The sequence below is a fragment of the Cavia porcellus genome, unplaced genomic scaffold, assembly GCF_034190915.1.
Source record: "Cavia porcellus strain 051 isolate PalLab524CR breed Dunkin Hartley unplaced genomic scaffold, mCavPor4.1 scaffold_9, whole genome shotgun sequence".
Classification (NCBI taxonomy): domain Eukaryota; kingdom Metazoa; phylum Chordata; class Mammalia; order Rodentia; family Caviidae; genus Cavia; species Cavia porcellus.
In genome coordinates, this window is record NW_026947492.1 from 30,341,202 (window position 1) to 30,360,680 (window position 19,479).

The 19,479-nt window shown below is 33.8% G+C and overlaps 1 protein-coding gene across 2 annotated transcripts in view; it reads left to right on the top strand.

Moving 5' to 3' along the window:
* Positions 1-19,479, top strand: part of Kbtbd3 (kelch repeat and BTB domain containing 3) — a 28,874-nt gene that overhangs the window by 1,500 nt on the left and 7,895 nt on the right. Inside the window, exons 1-2 of one of the 2 annotated variants that reach the window (XM_013155607.2) lie at positions 16,345-16,506; positions 18,979-19,108. Coding sequence is in view for 1 of the 2 variants with exons in the window: in XM_003472533.5 (XP_003472581.1) it covers positions 16,274-16,506 (233 nt within the window). In the remaining variant the exon portion in view is untranslated. Of the gene's footprint in view, positions 1-16,261; positions 16,507-18,978; positions 19,109-19,479 lie in introns of those variants that run through there. The other variant, XM_003472533.5, reaches the window with a different exon arrangement.

Genomic DNA, 19,479 nt, shown 5'->3' on the forward strand with positions numbered 1-19,479 from the left:
AAAGTCAGCTCAGAAGGAATTTGTGAGTGGAAAATCTTAAATTCAAGTTTAGAAAGTCATATTCCACTATTTTACTATTAAACTAAGTTCACTGTATTAGATCTATGCAGCTTAATATACAGACAGATAGGTAGTCTTTACTTGTAATTTTCCTCTTTACCTGGAATGTTCTTGTATCTTCCTAGCATCACATTCCTTGTTCTCCTGTGTCATTCAGGCTCAAATGTCATATACTCACTCAATTTAAGAGTAACTGATTTTCCATCTCCTTTCCCTAACCAAAGCCTGGTGCCCTAAATGAGCTTAATCTCCTTCCCTATTTACTTTTTTAAATCTTACTTGTCCTTGAAGGCTTATCTTGAACCGTGCCTTAGTTTAAGGCTTATTCCGGTGTACTTTTAAAATAAGTCACATTGTTTACATAATTAATTTGGCAACCATTCTAGTATTGCCTTATGGCGTCTTTCTTATGTGTCTGCATTATGTATCTGTGCTATCTTGCAGATTAAAATAGAAACTACTCAAAGAGAAAATCTCATGTATATTTTAGTTTTTACAAATAGTAGACAGGAGTAAATGCTACTGATTTTTACGATACATTTTATTATTCAAACCAGAATAATACTAGTGTTTATTATCTACCTTTTCTTCTCTCACTATTTTAAAGGAAATATAAGCATAATTAACACCTTAGCAAATACATTTAATAAGCTGAAAAGCCATATTAAAAATTTGCATCCAGGGGCTGGGGATTTAGCTCAGCGGCATAAGTGCATGCCTTGCAAGCAGGCAGTCGGTGAGTTTGATCCCTGGTACCGATAAAAATGAAAAAGACCAAAAAAAAAAAAAAATTTGCATCCATGAGTCAGAAGAAGATGATGACTAATGTAACAGAGATGCAACAACGTTGTGAGTACTGGTTATCTTGCTTGATCCAGATTTGTGGCTTTTTAGCATCTTGGGAGACTTATGTCTGATCTGTTTCTACTACTCATGGGACTTTGGATAAAGCACATAATTTGAATTAATTTCAGTGAAAAGACATAAATGAAATCATTGTTTTAATTATGTAATTTTAAGGTAAAGATCACTAGCTTCTTTATTGAGCTTCAAACTTTGTTCTCTTAAACCTTATTCCTTTCCTTCAAGATTTCATTAAATACCTCCATAATTCTGCCAGTTACTCATGGAGCAAACTGTGAGTCTGCTTTTTCTTCATTCTCCATACCCAATCTATTCCAAGGTACTGTTGATTCTACTTCTAATATAGAAAAGTACCTAATTATATTAATCTCCATTACTGCTTAACTCTAGTCTAAACCACTATTCTTTCTCATAACAAGACGATACTGTTTAGTGTTTATAGCTTAGGAAGGTGATGCATTTTCTCTCAATGTCTCTTTTCCATGCCGTAAGTATAAACTGTCTTTAGAGCTGAATCTAGTAGTCCATGCTCCAAATACCAAACTGCATTGCATCCTACATCCTAATTATATTGAGGAAGACAGGCCAACAAAGTGCAAAGCTTGAAGAGGATCATGCTACCAAGGGGGGAAACTAATGAGAGGTTAAATAAGCTAAGGAGAGGCGAGTGAACATTTGACTCCTGTCATTGCATGGTGACTTTGATGGGAGTAGTTGTACTAGGGTGATACTGAGGTACTTGATTGTAGTGGATTAGAGATGGTAAATGGAGGTGATACTACTACACAATGTTCTTTAAAGAAGTTCTTCTGGTTAAGAGAAAAGTGGAATGTTTTCTAAAGTAGAATTAGAAGCCAAAGGTTGGACTTTTTTGTTTCTTGTTTGTTTAAAGAGGGGAGGTACCAGAACTTGCGTGCTATCAAAAATGTCTAGAACAAGAACACTTTTTAATGTAGGAGTGGGAAGGAGGTTGTGTGTGTGTGTGTGTGTGTGTGTGTGTGTGTGTGTGTGTGTACATCAGAGTAAAAGACTTGTCTGAAATGCTAGGCTATGTCCCCTCATATTTAGAATACCGTCTGCAATAATAATATTCTGTAAGTATTCTAACAATCACTGTATAGCATGACCCTTCTTATCTTAACTTTTTACTTTATTCATCATGTATCAACTAAAAACATGTTTAAAAATATAAATGAAATCAGTTCACTCTCTTAGTTTCTGTGCCATGATCCTCTTTAGGCTCTGCACTTTGTTGGCCTGTCTTCCTCACTATAATTAGGATGCAATGCAGCTGGGTATTTGGAACATGGACTACTGGACTCAGCTTTAAAGACAGTTTATACCTATGGCATGGAAGAGAGATATTAAAAGTTGTGTTGCTTTGCACTTGCATTTTGCAGTCCTATCTCTTGACATTCCTGATCCCAGTCACTGTACTCTAGCTCCATGGACCCCTTTTCGTTTCCTGAAGCTCAAGGACTCCTTTCTCATTTTAAAATTTTGAATATGATTTCTCCTACCAACTTCTTTTCTTCTCATCAGGACTCAGATGACACTTTCCTTCAGAAAGGCTTTCTTAATCCTGAAGTGCAAGGATTCTGGGGCCAGACTGTCTGGCTTCACTTCCCAGCTGCCGACTTCCTTGTTATGTGACCTTAGCCAAATTACTTCAGTTCACAAAATCTCATTTGCCCTCTATACCATGATAATGATAATAGCATCCTCTTTATACAGCTGATTCGAAGACTTAAAAGACTGTATAAATTATGTAGTATAGAGCCTGGCTCAGAGTAACCATGTATAGATGTAACTGTTAACCATTTTTTGAAGTAGGCTGCGCCCACAATGTTTCCCTTTATTTCGATTTCCTATACTCTGCTTCTTCCCAGTATGTATAACAAGTAATAATTATTAATCAATGTAGTTTAATGTCAGTCTTCCTCCTTAGGTAGATAGTGAACACCACAAATGCAGAGGCTATTTGCCATATTTTCCAAAATATCTCTAGTTCCTAATTCATTAGTTAATATTTGTAATGAAGTAATAGTAAGGTAATGCCAGAATTATGTGCTATATTTAAACATCAGTAATCAAATTAATGTCACTGGAAAACTCACTGAAATCAAATCCTAGAACAGTAAGATCACAGCCTAGTTTAGTATGCTACTTCTGTCAAGGGACATCTATTTTTCTGACAGTAATTTACTTCAAAGTCCTGGTTATTAGGCTTAATTCTTATACTTTTAATAATTCCATTATTTAAATCAATTTTTAATAGTAAACATTCAAAGAAAGGATAAAATAATAGTTTTGAAAGTTAATTTAGTATTTCTATCATAAGGTAAAATGAGATGCAACCTGATAAAGTACACTATTATTAAGTATATGCTTGTACATGCATAAAAAGCAAAATAAAAGCAAAATTAAGATACTCCTAAAGCGTCTTAACATGTAAAGGCTTTTTCACTCATTTTCAATGCAGTCTCTATGTCCATGTTTTGTTCAACAGTGGCATTCTCAATTTTAAAGCATTACTCACCATTTTTATACAAATATTTGTTATTATCTCCACCAAGATTTTCTTCCAAGATAATGATAAATATGTCATGTTAATCTAACTAAAATGATGGTAAGATGCCTATCCACTTCAGATATACATGTGAAAAAAATTTGCCTTAGAAAATATAAAAGACCATTATTGATTTTGAAGATATTTCAAGAAAAATTATCTTACAAGTATTTTGCCAGTTAAGAATTATTTTACAAGGGCCGATGGGTTTAGCTCAGTGGCATAAGCACCTGCCTGCCAAGCATGAGGTCGTGAGTCCAATCCCTGGTACCAGAAAAAAAAAAAAAGAATTATTTCACAGTTCATAATGTTATTGATTCTTGTCATTAATATTTATTGACAATATTTATTGAGTATTTATTAATACTCTTGACAGTATTAATTCAATATTTTGACATCATTTAAGTGTCATATCATGCCAGGGTGACTAGTTTACCTACTTTGCAGATGAGGAAGCCAGAGCTTTACGGAGGCTACACAGACGTTAGTAAGTGATGGTCTATTTCAGATGCTCTTCCTCTAGTTCCAAGTCCTGTGGTTTTTGTTATTTGTAAAATACGTTTATGTGGGTAGAGATTATGGTAACCAAATTTAAGAAATGGCAATTTTTAGCTTCTTGGATTTGTCATTCTATGTAGAATATACATGGCTTTCTGTACTTTTAAAAGTTTTATAAAAGTGAATATATATGACTTTAAAACATTATGTTACTATACTTGAAATTTTCTGGTAAAATTTCTGTTTATGAAAATTAGCAGTTATTTTATGCATAGATGATTGGATTCAATTCTTATTTATGAACTTTGATCTTCAATAACTTTAATACAAGATTTAAATTACATGTGTGTTTTAATGATAATGAAATTGATTAAAAGGTGTTTGGGTTGGATTTTTTTTTTTTTTTTTTTAATGTACCAGAGATCAAACTCCCGACCTTGCATTTGCCAAGCAGGCACTTAAGCCGCTGAACTAAATCCTGACCCCTGGCTTGGATTTTTTAAACTGATATTCTTAATGCCTATGCCACTATGCAAAAACATAATTTTTATCCTTTCAAAAGTCTCTATTTTGATACCTTTTTGTTGTTTTCTTTTATTTTCTACTTTTAAAAATACTGAGAAATCACTTCATACCCAAAATAGTGTGATATTTCTTTGCATTTCTTCAATGAGCACTTAGAGTAAAACTAGAATGTCAAAGTAGTTTCTGAATTGAATTGATATTTTATCATTTAAATTTTACTTTAAAATAATTTTCCATAGGTACAGAGTGTTCATGTATCCTTCACCAAATTTTCCCCAGTGACTAAATGATTAATCATTATAAAATTACTTAGTTAATAACAGAAATTCCATAATTGTAGTACAAACTCAGCATAAAGATTTTACATTGGCACAATGTGTGATTTTCTCGTATGTATACTTTCCACAATCAGGAGTCAGATTGCTGTAGGTCACTACAAATGGCTCCCTCAAACTTACTGTTTTCCTCCTCCACTTGCCACCATCCTAAATCCCTGGCAACTACCCATTTGTTTTCCACGTCTCTGATTTTGCTTCAAGAGTGATACAAGCATTGCATGATCTTTTGAGATTAGCTTTTCACTTAGCAGTAAAATCCATTTAAAATGTTATATATGTCAGTATTTTGCTCATTTTTAAATGGTGAATAGTATGGATGTTCCACAGATTGTTTATTCATTCACCTATTGTGCAGCAGTTTGGTTGTTTCCAGTTTTTTACTGTACAGATGAAGTGTTTATGGAATAGCATGTGCAAGTTTTTGTGCCCTTATAAGGTTTTAGTTCTCTGGAATAGTTGCCCACAAGTATGGTTGTTGGGTAATATAGTAAGTGTATGTGTTTGTTTATCATCTGTATATTCTCTTTGATGAACTATCTCTTTATGCCCTGTGACTAATTTTTCAGTTGGTTAGTGTGTGGTCAATTACTGGTGAGTTTTGAGAGTTCATATGTTCTATTTTACGGATTTGACTTGCAGATATTTTCTCTTAGCTTATAGCTTGTCTGCTTATCTTCTTAAGAGTTTTTCACAGAAGAAAAATCTTACTTTTGAAGAATTACAGACTGTTAATGCATTTTTGTTATATAGATTGTCTTTTTGACTGTCCTTTTGATTTTTGCTTTATAGATTGTCCTTTATAGATTGTCATGTCTAACAATTCATTGGTTAGTCCTGAGTCACAAAAATTTTTGCCTATATTTTAAAAATTTATGTTTTTATATTTTCATTTAAGCAGGTGTCTTATTTTGAGTTAAGTTTTCTATGAAGTGTAATGTTTAGGTGGAGGCTCTTTTTTCCTTTCTTGTTGGAAAGGGGGTCATTGTTCTTTTTGCTTCAGCATTATTTTTGAAAAGATTATTTTTCCTTCATTGCATTATTTGTATACCTTTCTCAAAAATGACCGTTATGTGGGGAGTCACTTCTATCCTACTTCCCATGTGTTTGTCCTTTCATCAATATCACACAATCTTGGTTATGTATAAACAGTGAGTCTCAAAAATAAGTAGAATAGTTATTGCCTTACTATGATTCTTTCTCCGAGTTATAGTAGATATTCTAGTTTACTTACCATCCTGTATAAATTTTATAATCTAAACCATATGTATGAAACTTTAGTAACAATCGTGTTAAATCTCGTATCATTTGGGGAAACTGACATCATTTCCTCTCTGTGGTGCTAAGGATTGAACTCATAGCCGAGTCTTTTTTTTTGGACAGTCTCACTAAATTAACCAAACTGGGCTCAGACTTGCTGTCCTCCAGCTCCAGCCTCTCAGGCTGCTGGCACTATAGGCATGTATAGTACTACCACACCAGCTTCGAGGTCTTCATTATGCTTTCATTAGTGGTTTACATCATAGGGCCATGTCTTCCCTTTATTTCAATCTTCTTTTATTGGGATTTTGTACTTCTCAGCATACATATCCTGTATGTGCTTTGCTATATTTGAATCTAAGGATTTCTTTTCCAGGCATTGTTAATTTTAGTTTTGAGTGTTCAATACTAATATATAAAACTCCAGTCTGGTTTTGTGTAGTGATCTTACTTTCTATGTGTATCTGATTATTTATTAATTTTGAGAGGTTTTTTCCTTGAGAATTTCTGTGTGGACTTCTTAGTGTCTGAAAATAGAGACAGTTTTGTTATTTCCTTACCAGTATATATGCCTTTTATTGAATTTCTTACTTTAGTGTGCTGGTTAGAGTGTTCAGTACTATGGTTAATCATAGTGTTGAGAGCGCATGTCCTTGTTGTTTTCTTCATTTTAAGGGGAAGGCATTTAATCTTTTACCATTTAGTATGTTAGACATAAAGTGGTTATTTTGTATGTATTCCCTATGAAGTTTGAGAGGGGAACTTTGACTTCTATTTCTTACTTGCTAGGAATTTTTCTAGTGAATAGGTATTTGATTTTTCTTAAGTGCTTTTTCAATACAGTTTTCTTCTTCAACAATGATGGCATACATTGATTGATACTCAGATACTGAATTAACCTCACATCCCTAGATAAACTTACTTGGTCATAATTTCATTCCTTTTGTGTTTTGATATGTTCTTTTTGCTAATATTTTTAATTTTTACTTGTAAGAGATATTTTTCTGTGGTTATGAAGTGTGTGTGTGTGCATTTATTTTTAGGAGCACCACAGTAATACTGATTTCTTTCTTTTCTTTTTCTTTTTTTTTTTTTTTTTTTTGACAAGAAGGCAGATTTTAATCTTTATGTCAGTGGACTATTGTAGAATAATTCCATAAAGGCAATAGCGTGTAATTTGCAGATAGCTTAGTTTACATAGCATTTAGAGGTACAAAGCAAGTGATGAAATGTTACATAATTGGTTCCATGCATTGAGTCATGTAGTGACAGGCAGGCTAGTCTTGAGCAGATTTGTGGAAGCACTCCAGAGAACAATGGGAGGGGCCCTTAGAGAATGAATAGAGTCAAAAGCATTACCACAGTCTAGGAACGTTCCATAAAGGAGACCTTATAGGTGAGCATAGTTTTTAAAGGCGTCCTTGACAGCCCAGGGTGCCAGAAGGTTTAGATAAATCCTAGGGTTCAGTGTTCATCAGAGGTCTGCAGCTGAGCTGTAGACACTGTCCAAATTAATTGAATTCATCAGAAACAGCAGAACAGAAGCTTAGTCAGAGACCACTAATTGATTATGAAATATCCAAGTTTTCTATTTTACAAATGTGCTCTACATTATAATTGTACCTCATCATCTGGAACCCATCAGTACACTCAAACAATTTTGTAAAGTTATCTCCTAACATGCAAATACTGATTATTTCTGAGTAGTAGCATATTTGGAAGCTGCATCTTTCTTGCCTGCTTTATTTCTTCAAATCGTTAAAAAAAAGAAAATGAATATTATTTTGATACAAGGCAATTGTAGATACTAACATCTATGTGTGTAGAGTCAAATATTAATATTCACTGTCACAAAAATAAAGTTAGCTGTTTAAATCTTTGTGATTTTCTGTATCTTCTGTTATAATCTTATCAATATTGAAATTATATATTTTTAAAAAATGTATTTTATATTACTTTAAAGAGATTAAGACAAAAGAGGATATAACAAAGCAGATCAGAACAATGTAAGCAACACAGCTCTTCACCACAAGACAACCCAGTATTAACAGTAGCTACCATAATGTTTCTTTCTTTGAAATACTTAAGCATACCTTCACATACAATAGTATCAAACATAACAAAATAGTATAAAACCATTTAAGAGAACAAAAGTATTATAGGGTATTCAGATAATGGAAAATGAACAATGGCTACTGTATCATCTCATTTTCCATAAAAAATTTGTTTATCACACATATTAAAATCCAATAAGACACAACATGATATAACCAATGGAGACAGAAAAACAAAAGGATGGTAGGACTTTAAAGCAAGATGATATTAAATCAGCAATTACTGCCATAACCTCTAATTTTCTTAAAAATAGCTGTTCATACCATCACACATAATAAAATCAAACAAACCAGAATAAAACCATTCCAACTAATGAATGATAACATTATAATGCTTCAGAGCAATGTAATGGGAGTCACGATTACCATAAAATCTTATGTACTCTTACCATTTCTTACACTAGGGAGACTATGTGAGTTTGATTTATTTCACTTAAGTGTATGGTTTCCAGTTGCGCCCATTTATTAGTAAATATCTCAATCAATGTGATCATTCTTTATAGCTGAGTAGTACTCCATCGTATAAAAATACCACATCTTTTTTATCCATTCCTCAGTTGATGGATACTTAGGTTGTTTCCAAGATCTGGCTGTTACAAATTGTGCTGCTATAAACACGGGTGCACATATATCACTGTGATATGATGCTTTCAGTTCCGGGAATATGCCCAGAAGTGGAATAGCTGGGTTGAATGGGATCTCCAATTCTAGATTTTTGAGGTATTTCCAGACTGACCTCTATAGTGGTTGCACCAGTCTGCACTCCCACCAACAGTGCAGGAGAGTTCCTTTTTCCTTACAACCTCTCCAGCATTTGTTGTTGGTACTTTACTTGATCCTGGCCATTCTTTCAGGAGTGAAATGGAATCTCTGTGGTTTTAATTTGCATTTCTCTAATGGGTAATGATGATGAACATTTTTTCATGTATTTATTTTGTTATTTGTATTTCTTCATTTGAGAATTGTGTATTCATCTCGGATGCCCATTTTTGCATTGGGTTTTTGAATTTTGGGGTCTGATTTTTTTAAAATTCTGTATATGTTTTAGACAGAAGTCCTTTGTCTGAGGGACAGTTCACTAAGATTTTTTCCCAGTTTGTGGGTTTTCTTTTCACTATGCATAGATTCTTTTGACATGCAGAAACACTTTTATAAGACATAATCCCAGTTATTGTTTCTGGGAAATATTTCCTGTGCAGTTTGATTCCTGTTCATGAATTCTCTAAGTACCCCTATGTCTTCAAGATTTTTACCTAATTTGTTTTCCAACAGATTTAGTGTTTCTATTTTAATATTTAGATCTTTGATCTATTTAGATTTTAGTTTAGTACATGGTGATAGGCATGGGTCTAGTTTCCAGCACCACTTACTAAAGAGACTGTCTTTCTTCCAGCGAACGTGTTTGGCTCCTTTATCAAAAGTGGTTGAGTGTGTTTGAGTGTGTTTGTAGTTGTGGTTTTATCTTCTAATCTATTCCATTGATCTTCGGCTGTGTTTTGATTCCAGTACCATGTTGATTTTATACAGTAGCTTTATAGTATAACTTCAAGTTAGGGATTGTGATGCCTTTTGCTTTGCCTTTGCTGCTTAGAATTACTTTTGCTATTCTAGGTCTCTTCTGGTTCGAGATGATTTTTAGGAGTGACTTTTTCTGGGTTTATGAGGTATGATAGTAGAATTTTCATTGGGATTGCACTGAATTTGTGTAACAGTTTTGGGAGAATGGCCATTTTCGCAATATTTATTCTTCCTATCCATGAACAAGGGATGTCTTTCCATTTTCTGAGGTCCTCTTCAATTTCTTTTTTCAGAGTATTATAATTTTCCCTGTTTAGATCTTTTACTTCTTTTGTGAGATTAATTCCTAAGTATTTCATTTTTTTTTTTTTTTTGTTTTAGATGCTCTCTTGGTGATTTTGTTGTTAGTTATAGGAATGCTGGTGATTTTTGGTAGTAACTTTGTATCCAGCTACATTGCTGAATTTATTCATTGTATCTAGGAGTCTTTCAATGGAGTTTTGGGGGTCTTCAATGTAGAGTATCATGTTGTCTGCAAATAATGATAATTTAACTTCCTCTTTTCTTACCCTTACTCCTTTCATTTCTATCTCTTGTCTAATTGCTCTGGCTAGGATTTCCAGTACTATGTTGAATAGGAGTGGTGATAAGGGACATCCTTGTCTTGTTCCTGATTTTAGGGTAAAGGCTTTCAGCCTTTTGGCCATTTAATATGATGCTGGCTGTTGGTTTGTCATAGATGGCCTTTATCATATTGAGGTAAAGACCATCTGTTCCAATTTTCTGTAAGGTTCTTATCTTGAATGAGTGTTGGACCTTGTCAAAAGCTTTTTCTCTATCTATAGAAATGATCATGTGATTCTTACTTTTGGCTTTAATGATATGATGGATTACATTTATTGATTTACATATGTTGAACCATCCCTGCATGCCTGGGATGAATCCCACTTGGTCATGGTGTATAATCTTCTTGATGATTTGCTGCATCTTGTTTGCCAGTATTTTATTGAGAATTTTTGCATATGTGTCCATTCAGGAAGTTGGCCTGCAGTTCTCTTTTTTAGTTGGGTCTTTCTCAGGTTTTGGTACTAGAGTAATATTTGCTTCCAGGAATGACTCAGGATGTATTACTTCCCTTCGGTTTTCACTGAAGAGTTTGAGGAGTGTCTGCATTAAGTCTTCTTTCTTGTAGTATTTCTTGTAGAATTCCACAGTGAATCTGTCTGGGCCTGGGCTCTTCTGTGTAGGTAAGGACTTAATTACTTTTTCAATTGCATTGATAGAGATTGGGTTATTCATCAGTTTTACCTCTTCTTTTTTTTTTTATAATTTTTTTTGTCTTTTTCTTTTTTTTTTTATCGGTACCAGGGATCGAACTCACGACCGCTTGCGTGCGAGGCAGGTGGTCATGCCGCTGAGCTAAATCCCCAGCCTCTGTTTTACCTCTTCTTGACCCAGCTTTGGTAGTTCATATGTTTCTAGAAATCTGTCCATTTCTTCTGTGTTACCAAACTATGAGAGTAGAGGTTTTTGAAATAAGTATTGATGGTCTTCTGTATTTTCACAGAGTCTGTAGTGATTTCAGCTTTTTCATTCCTTATTACATGAATTTGAGTTTTTTCTTTCCTTTTTAAAATAAGGTTGGCTAGTGGCTTATTAATTTTATTTATTCCCTCAAATAACCAACTCTTTGATTCTTTGATTCTTTGGATTGTTTTCTTAGTCTGTATTGAATTACTTTTGCTCTGATTTTTATAATTTCCTCTCTTCTTTTGCCTTTGGGCTTGACTTACTCTTCTTTTTCTAGATGTTTGAGGTGTAGCATCAGATTGTTTATATGTACTTGTTCTGTTTTCCTGATGTGAGAACTCAGGGCAATAAATTTTGCTTTGAGGACTTCTTTCATTGTATCCCACAGATTCCGGTAATTTATATTTGTATTTTCGTTTGCTTGTAGATATTAGTTCATTTCTTCTTTAATTTCCCCTGTGACCTACTGATTGCTCAAGAGTGTATTATTCAATTTCCATGTGTTTGTGGGTGTTTGCAGTTTCTTTCATCATGAATTTCTGGTTTCATGACACTGTGATCTGATAACATACATGGGATAAGTTCAGTTCTTTTGCATTTACTTTATGTTCTGTGGGCTAATATAAGGTCCATTTTAGAGAATGTGCCATGTACTTCCGAGAAGAATGCATATTCTGATGTTGTTGGGTAGTACCCTCTGTATATATCTATCAAGTCTATTTGTTTGTCATTCAGTTCTGTTATTTCTTTGCTGATTTTCTGTCTGATTGATCAATTGTGTCATTGACCTTTGTGTCAATGGTGTGTTAAGGTCTCCTGTTATAATTGTGTTATTGCCTATTTAATTTTTCATTTCTGTTAATACTTTGTATAGCTGGGAGCTCTGGAATGTAGTGCATATATATTTAAGATTGTTACTTCTTCCTTTTGAAGTTTTCCCGTAACTAGTATGTAGTGGCCTTCTTTATTTCTTCAGATCATTCTTGGTTTGAAGTTCACATTATCTGTAAACAGAATAGCTACCCCCACTTTTTGGGGTTCCTGTTGCATGAAGTATTGTTTTACATCCTTTGGCTTTCAGTCTATGAGAATTCTTTTGGGTTAGATAGGTTTCTTGTGGACAGAATATGATTGGATGTTGTTTCTTGATCCATTCTTCCAGTCTGTTTCTTTTAATTGGTTAATTGAGACCATTTACATTAATGGTTATAACTGTTATATATTGGTTTATTGTTGACATGTTATCTTTCTGCTCTTGCATCTTTACCTTTCCATTCTGTTTAATCATCTGCCTTGCTTAGTGTGTTTTGCTATGTGTATCTAGAATCTCTTTCAGTATTCTTTGCAGATTGGTTTGGTGATCATGAAGTTCTTAAGCTGTTTTTTGTCATGGAAGTAGCTTATTTCTCCATCCATTTTGAAGGACAGTTTTTCAGGTCACGTCAGTCTAGGTTGGAAGTTGTTTTCCTTTAGGATCTGAAATACTTCCCTCCATGCTCTTCTTGACTTCATTTTGTTGAGAAGTCTGTTGTGATTCTGATAGGTTTTCCTTTATAGGTGTTCTGTTTTCTAACAACTTTCAATATTCTATTTTTATGTTGGATTTCTGTATGTTGATTATTATATGTCTGGGTATAGTTTTATTTTGGTTATGGCTATTTGGAGTTCTATATGCTTCACTAATCTGATTGTCAGTTTCCATTCTCACGTTTAGGAAATTTTGAGCTATTACTTCCCCTTCTTTACATTATCTTTCAGCTGTTTAATTGTTTTTTCCTGATTTCTTGTTATTTTTAAACGATCTTTCCTTTCCTGTTCACTAGTTTCAATCTTTTGTTCCAGGTCTGAGATTCTATCGTCACTTTTGTTGATGTAGTTTTGACAACTTCCAGTGGAATTTTTGATTTCTTGTGTATCTCTTTGAATCTGCTTCATGTATTTTGTTTGTTTCTTATATTGTTCATCCAGAGATTCTATTTTTTTGCATTTTTCCTCTAATTTTTAAACTGTGTTTTCTTTAGATGTGTTTAGCATTTCTTTCATTACTTTTATCATTTCTTCTTTTACCTGGGAGATTATTTCTAATTTGAATTTCTTTATAACTTCCCATAGTTGCTTCTTAACTTCAGTTACTATTATTTCAGGTATTTCATTGTATGACTTGTATTTTCTTCTATGTATATGGTTCCTAGGCTTTCTTGGGATGTACTGGAGGTTTGAGATTGCATTTTTGATCTTTGGTCTTGTCATTTTCCTATATTTCCGTATATCAAGTGAGGTTCCAAAGCTTCCCCTGGGTGTTTTGGAAATTGCCTCCTATGTCCTCGGCTCCTGGGACTGAATGGAGGGTGCTGAGCGTGGTTCATTCTGGCCCACAGGACCTCTTCTGCCACCTCTGGTGTTCCAGGAAACTGGGCGGGCTCCTAACCACTGTGGGTGAAGGTCCAAAACTCTCCCAGGTCTAGCGTGGTGGCACTGGAATTCACCTTACATGCCTTCATCCTCCCTGATTGAAGAAGGTCACTGGGCGTGGTCTAGTGCAGCTGGAGAAAACTCCAGAGCCTAGTCCAGTGTGTCTGGAAGCTGGGTAGACACTTAACCACAGGGAGCAATGGTCTCAAACTCTCCCCAGGCTTGCCCTAGTGCACTGGAACTCACCTCTCGTGGCATCAGCGCCGTGAGTTGAGAGAAGGTCACTGGGCCTGGCCCAGTTAGGCCCAGGAAACCTGCTGAGCCTAGTCAAGTGTGGCTGGAAGCTTGCCGTGCTCTTAACCACTGGGAATGATGATTTCAACTCTTCTTGGGTCCATGCCAGTGTGCTGGAACTCACCTCGCTCTTTCTCAGCTCCCTGGATTCATTGTGATGCTTGACATTGTCCAATGATCCTTTGCAGCCCACAGTAAGCAGAAGTCACAGAAACTTGAGGTGAGCTCAGCTCCAGGCTCTCTAATACTGATTTCATAAAATTAGTTGGAGAGTATCACCTTATTTTCTTTTGTAAAATTCTTATTTATTCTTCTTTAAACTTAATATATTGAACTTTCATAGTAGTTAAAGGGCTGTTCAAATTATATATTTCATGTTGAGTTTTAGTGATGTAAATACTTAGTGCTACAAATTTTCATTTCAGTACTATTTTAGCTGCATCTCACAGTTTTTTCTTTTTCTGTTTTATTTTTTTCAAATCAATTTTATTTCAAAGAAAGAAGAAAAGGCTAAAACAAAATTTCAAAACACATCATCAGAGGGCAAAATGGTACATACACTGCACATTGTCATCCCCATATCATTCACCCAGAGCATAATATATCTGTTTACAATTGTCCAAACGATACCAGTGCAAATCTTTGTCTTCGTTGAACTAAGAGATATCAATATACAACTGTCTTAACTATTTTTATATACACATTTACATATGTTGTTGCTTTCAGCTTCTCACACTAGTGACATCTCACATATTTTGGTGTTTTATTTCCAGTTCAATTTATTTTATAACTAATCTTGAGAGTGGCCTGTGATCTCTTAGCAGTATATTTAACTTTCAAATAGCTGTATATTTTTATGGGTCTTATTGTTGTTACTAATTTCTAGTTTGACTCCATTATGTTTAGAAAACGTATAATTTCAGTTGGTTTCATTCATATGAAATTTGTTTCATGGAGCAAGATATGTTCAATCTGGTTATATAATAATCTTTAAGCACTAAAAAGGAATATAAGTCATGTTGTTAGGTGAAGATTGAAGGTACTGTTGAATTCTTGTATATGTTTGATGATTTTTTTATGTCTAGTTCACTTAATTTTGAAGAATGAAATAGGAAAGTCATTAGCAATCAGAGTGAATTTGTATACTTTGCTTTTCAGTTGTATCAAGTTTTGCTCCATAATTTTAAAGCTCTTTATTGGTACATCTAAGTCTTTGGTGGCTTACTATTATTTGTATTCATGAAAATTTTCCTTGCTGATATCTACTTTCTCTCATTAATATCGCATGTATGCTTGCATTTAATTAATGTTTCCATGGACTATCTCTTCTATTCTTTTACTTTCACCCTACTTAATATATTTGTAGTAAGTTACTTCTACAAAGCCTAAATTTGGGTCAGTTTTTAAAATCTACTCTGGTGATCTATCTGTAACTGATGTATATAGACCGCTTACCTTTAGTGCAATTATTTGAGTGTGTTTTCTATTCATTCTTTTTATTTTTCTGTTTTCTCTGCCTTCCTGTGGGCTACTTGAATCTTTTTTTAAGAATTCCATTTTGAGTTAATTATATTAGCTATGAGTATAATCTCTGTGCATTTTTTGGTAGCTTTTCAGCTTACTCTGACACCATCCTAGTAAAAAAAACAGGAGGAGGATGATTGAAGTCTGTCATTACAGCCTATTATGAGTAGAAATCTACAATTTTCATTGTTCCTTTGCAGGTGTGGTCAGTATAAAGCTAAAAAATGTTATTGTGCTGTTTAGCTGGGGTTTCTGTCTTGCTAGTTTGCTTCTTTACTGGCCATGTGACTAAAAAGAATATTTTTACTTGAAGTGCTTTATATCAATGCCCATTGTTTCAGAATGGCCAGCATCTTCAGTAGCTCACCACTATGTTATTTCTCAGGTCCCAGTTTCACTAGCCATTCAGCTTTCTTCTCTCCACATTTTTTTTTGTTGTTTTTTGTTTTTTGTTTTTGTTTTTTGGTCTTCATATGATTGTGGTGTGTGTATATCTCTCTCTGTGTTTATGTAAGTTTTTTTTTAGTAGAAAAATAAAGCAGGAATTTGTTTTTTTGTTTGTTTGTTTGTTTTGTTTTGTTTTGTTTTGTTTTTTGTCTTTTTTCCTTTTTATTGGTACCGGGGATCGAAGGAATTTGTTTTGTATGACTGTTGTCAGTGAGCAGTTTTGTATGATTGACAGAAGGGGACAAATTTTGTTGTCTAATATTTTTGTTAGGTCTCTACTACATCAGTGTTTTTTTTTTTTTTCATTCTAGTTCTAAGAACAGATGGAATTTGCTATGGATAAGTCATATGATTTCAACGAACGGAGCTCGTGTAATGGAATTCCATCTGAGAAGAAAAGCAGCTTCCTTGTATCAGAAGACCATGGACAAAAAATCCTAAGTGTATTGCAGAATTTCAGAGAACAAAATGTCTTTTATGATTTCAAAATAATCATAAAAGATGAAATAATCCCTTGTCATCGTTGTGTGTTAGCAGCATGTAGTGACTTTTTCAGGTATTTTACCTTGTATATGCCTCAGATTTTATGATATATGGGTAATTGACATATTTTATATAACTGCATTCAATTTTTCCTCCACAGGTACATGTGACAGTAATTTTTAATTCTTAAAGAAAAACTGAATTAACTAGTGATTTTTGAGAACTGAAGACTACTTTTTTGAAAGTGTGGGTCTTCCCAAGCCAGCATTTCCCAAAGTTATGTGGAACCTTAGCCCCATGAAATGTTCTGAGAGGCAGAAAACTTCATTTCCTCCGGGGTCAGGTTTGGGACGTCCCTATAGCACACCATATTACACAATAAATGGGAAGTTAAACAACTGAAAGACTAAAATTCAGAGAAAATGAGTCTGAAAGAGAAATAAACAAGTTCTGTATTGGACTCATGTATTATCCAAAAGTAGGGACTCTTTTCAGTCAGAAGACTTAAAATTTTTTCCTCTCTTTGGCAAATATTGCTGTAATAAGGAAAACTATCTCTTAGCTAAGGATGATTTCTCTAACATACCCAAATTGTTCTGATTATAAGCAGCCTTCTAAATATTTGTTTACTCATGTAGTAACCCAACAGGAAATGTCCCAGTCATGATACTATAAGAATCCCCTGTGATGATAACAGGTTCTGATTCTGCAGAATTAAGGGTTAACACATTACCTGAGCACTCTGGTAATGGTTTCAAAGTAATAATGTCCTGTGGGGCCTCTGGGTCAACAGAAAGGTAAGTCTGTTACAGTGATACCCTGGTCTTCAGCCCTTCCAGGGAAAGTACAATAAACTTCACTTTTTTTTTTTTTTTTTTTTTTTTTTGTCTTTTTCATTTTTATCGGTACCGGGGATTGAACTCACGACCGCCTGCTTGCAAGGCAGGTGCTTATGCCACTGAGCTAAATCCCCAGCCCCTAAACTTCACTTTTAATTTGGAGGCCAATATATAGGGTTTAAATCTCCATAAACCAATTTAGTAAAAACATGTGACAATATTATAAACAATGTAATTTATACCATTTTAATCCTTATTTCAACTCCTATTTTTCAATGACTGTCTAATTAGATCTTACTCACATTCTTTAGAGTATATCCTGTAAGCTGACTTTGTGTAGCAAACATTTTTTGATTTATGACATCTATCTCTGAAGAGCTTTTTGCTTTGACAGTGGGACCAGTGACATAGCTGCCCAGTTTACTGAGGACAGGGAGGCTACAATAGTTTGGAAATAGCTGTTTGCCTGACTAGGCTATAAGTGTTCATCTGTGCTTTGCATTTCTTCTCTCAGGCGATCTCAGTTATTCCTTGAATTCTAATATGGCCCTGAATGTTGCTATACTGTAGTGTGTTACTCTTAGTGACAGGGTCTTCCTTCCACTCATTTAATTCAGCTTTTTTTTTTTTTTTTTGTTAACGTTATGCTGCTCCCTGTGATACTGCCTTTCAGGGACAGGAAACTCTATGAGGGTTAAGTCCTTAGTCTCTTAATAGATATTCCATAAACCTAAATCCCAGATCTGCCACTTGTTGAACATATGCACTTCAGTAAATTACTTAACCTCTTTAGGCCTAAGTTCCTCATTTGTAAAAAGCTAGGGTAATAAAAATATTACCTAACTGATAGGATTGAATATAAATTATGATAAGCACAGTGCTCACTGGATTCAATTAATGTTAGCCAAGATGGCTATTATTACTTCCAAACTAGAGAAAAGTGGAAATAATCTGGTATGAACATGTAGCTTGATTTCCTTATAATGTTTTCATGCCAATAAACTATGTAAGCATTTGAATTTTTAGTCCTCTACCTCATATAATTAGCATCACAGATTAATATTTCTAAGTTGATAAACATCATTGGGAACTTGTACATAACGTGTGACATGCATGTATTTATCACTGTTTTTATTTGACTTTATATTACAAATATTAAATAACCTCATAGTAAGGCATTTTATCATCCTTCCTTTTCCTAGAGGTGTTCCTTATTTGGAAGATCCCTCTTATTTTTTAGTTGGCTGTTCTGTTACTTTAGTAGTTCTTCTTGCCCTCTGGAGCAGATTCAAGTAAATATGTTGGCTTTTCCCTGTAGTAGTTGAACACCTAAGGACACCACTGTCAAAGGTATTTTGAACAATACCAAATCATTATTAAACCAGAACAAGTGGTAAAATATATTTTATGCACTGCCCACATGTCTCCAAATTATCTATTTTATTTTTACCTGCAATAAGCCAAAGCAGTTCACAAATTCTTAGATTCTATCAACTTTACCACAAATACCATGAAGAAAAATAGACTTTAACAATGAAGAACTTTCATGCATCTCTGATTATTCAAATTCAGCACTCATCTCCATATTTTAGGGGCTGTTAACACAAAGACTTGTTTGGTATACTGGTATTGCACCAAATTCTTCATACTTCATGGTATAAAATCACATTCCCTTTTCCCTAAAATGATGTATAAATTTTTTTCAGATGTATCTTATTTAGTGACTTTCTGCATTCAAATTCACTAACACTTCACAAGGCCATATGGTATTACTGCCAAACTGGAAGTTACTTTGAAAAAATTTAAAATCCTAATTGCTAAAGAATTATGTTATAAGTAAGTTTATTTATTATGAATACAGTTGATACTGATTAACCCATAGATAGATGCTGTGATTTGAAAAAATGTGCCAATTTAATAATATGTAAGAACAAATCAGTCTATAAAATTTTAAATTTTTATAGTTATTTTTGGGTTAGTTGCTGTTTCTGCTATATTGTATATATTCTTAATATGGGAGTTATATAATACATGTTTATGGGCAGATAAATAATGTCACATAGTTATTTCATACATTAAAATTTCTTAGGATGTTATTAAAATATGATTTTATAAGTATATTTTAAAATCTACTTTAGAGCAAAGGAAATCAATATAAAGGTAATATTATATGTAATTGTGGAATAAAATATTCCTGTTTATTTCTT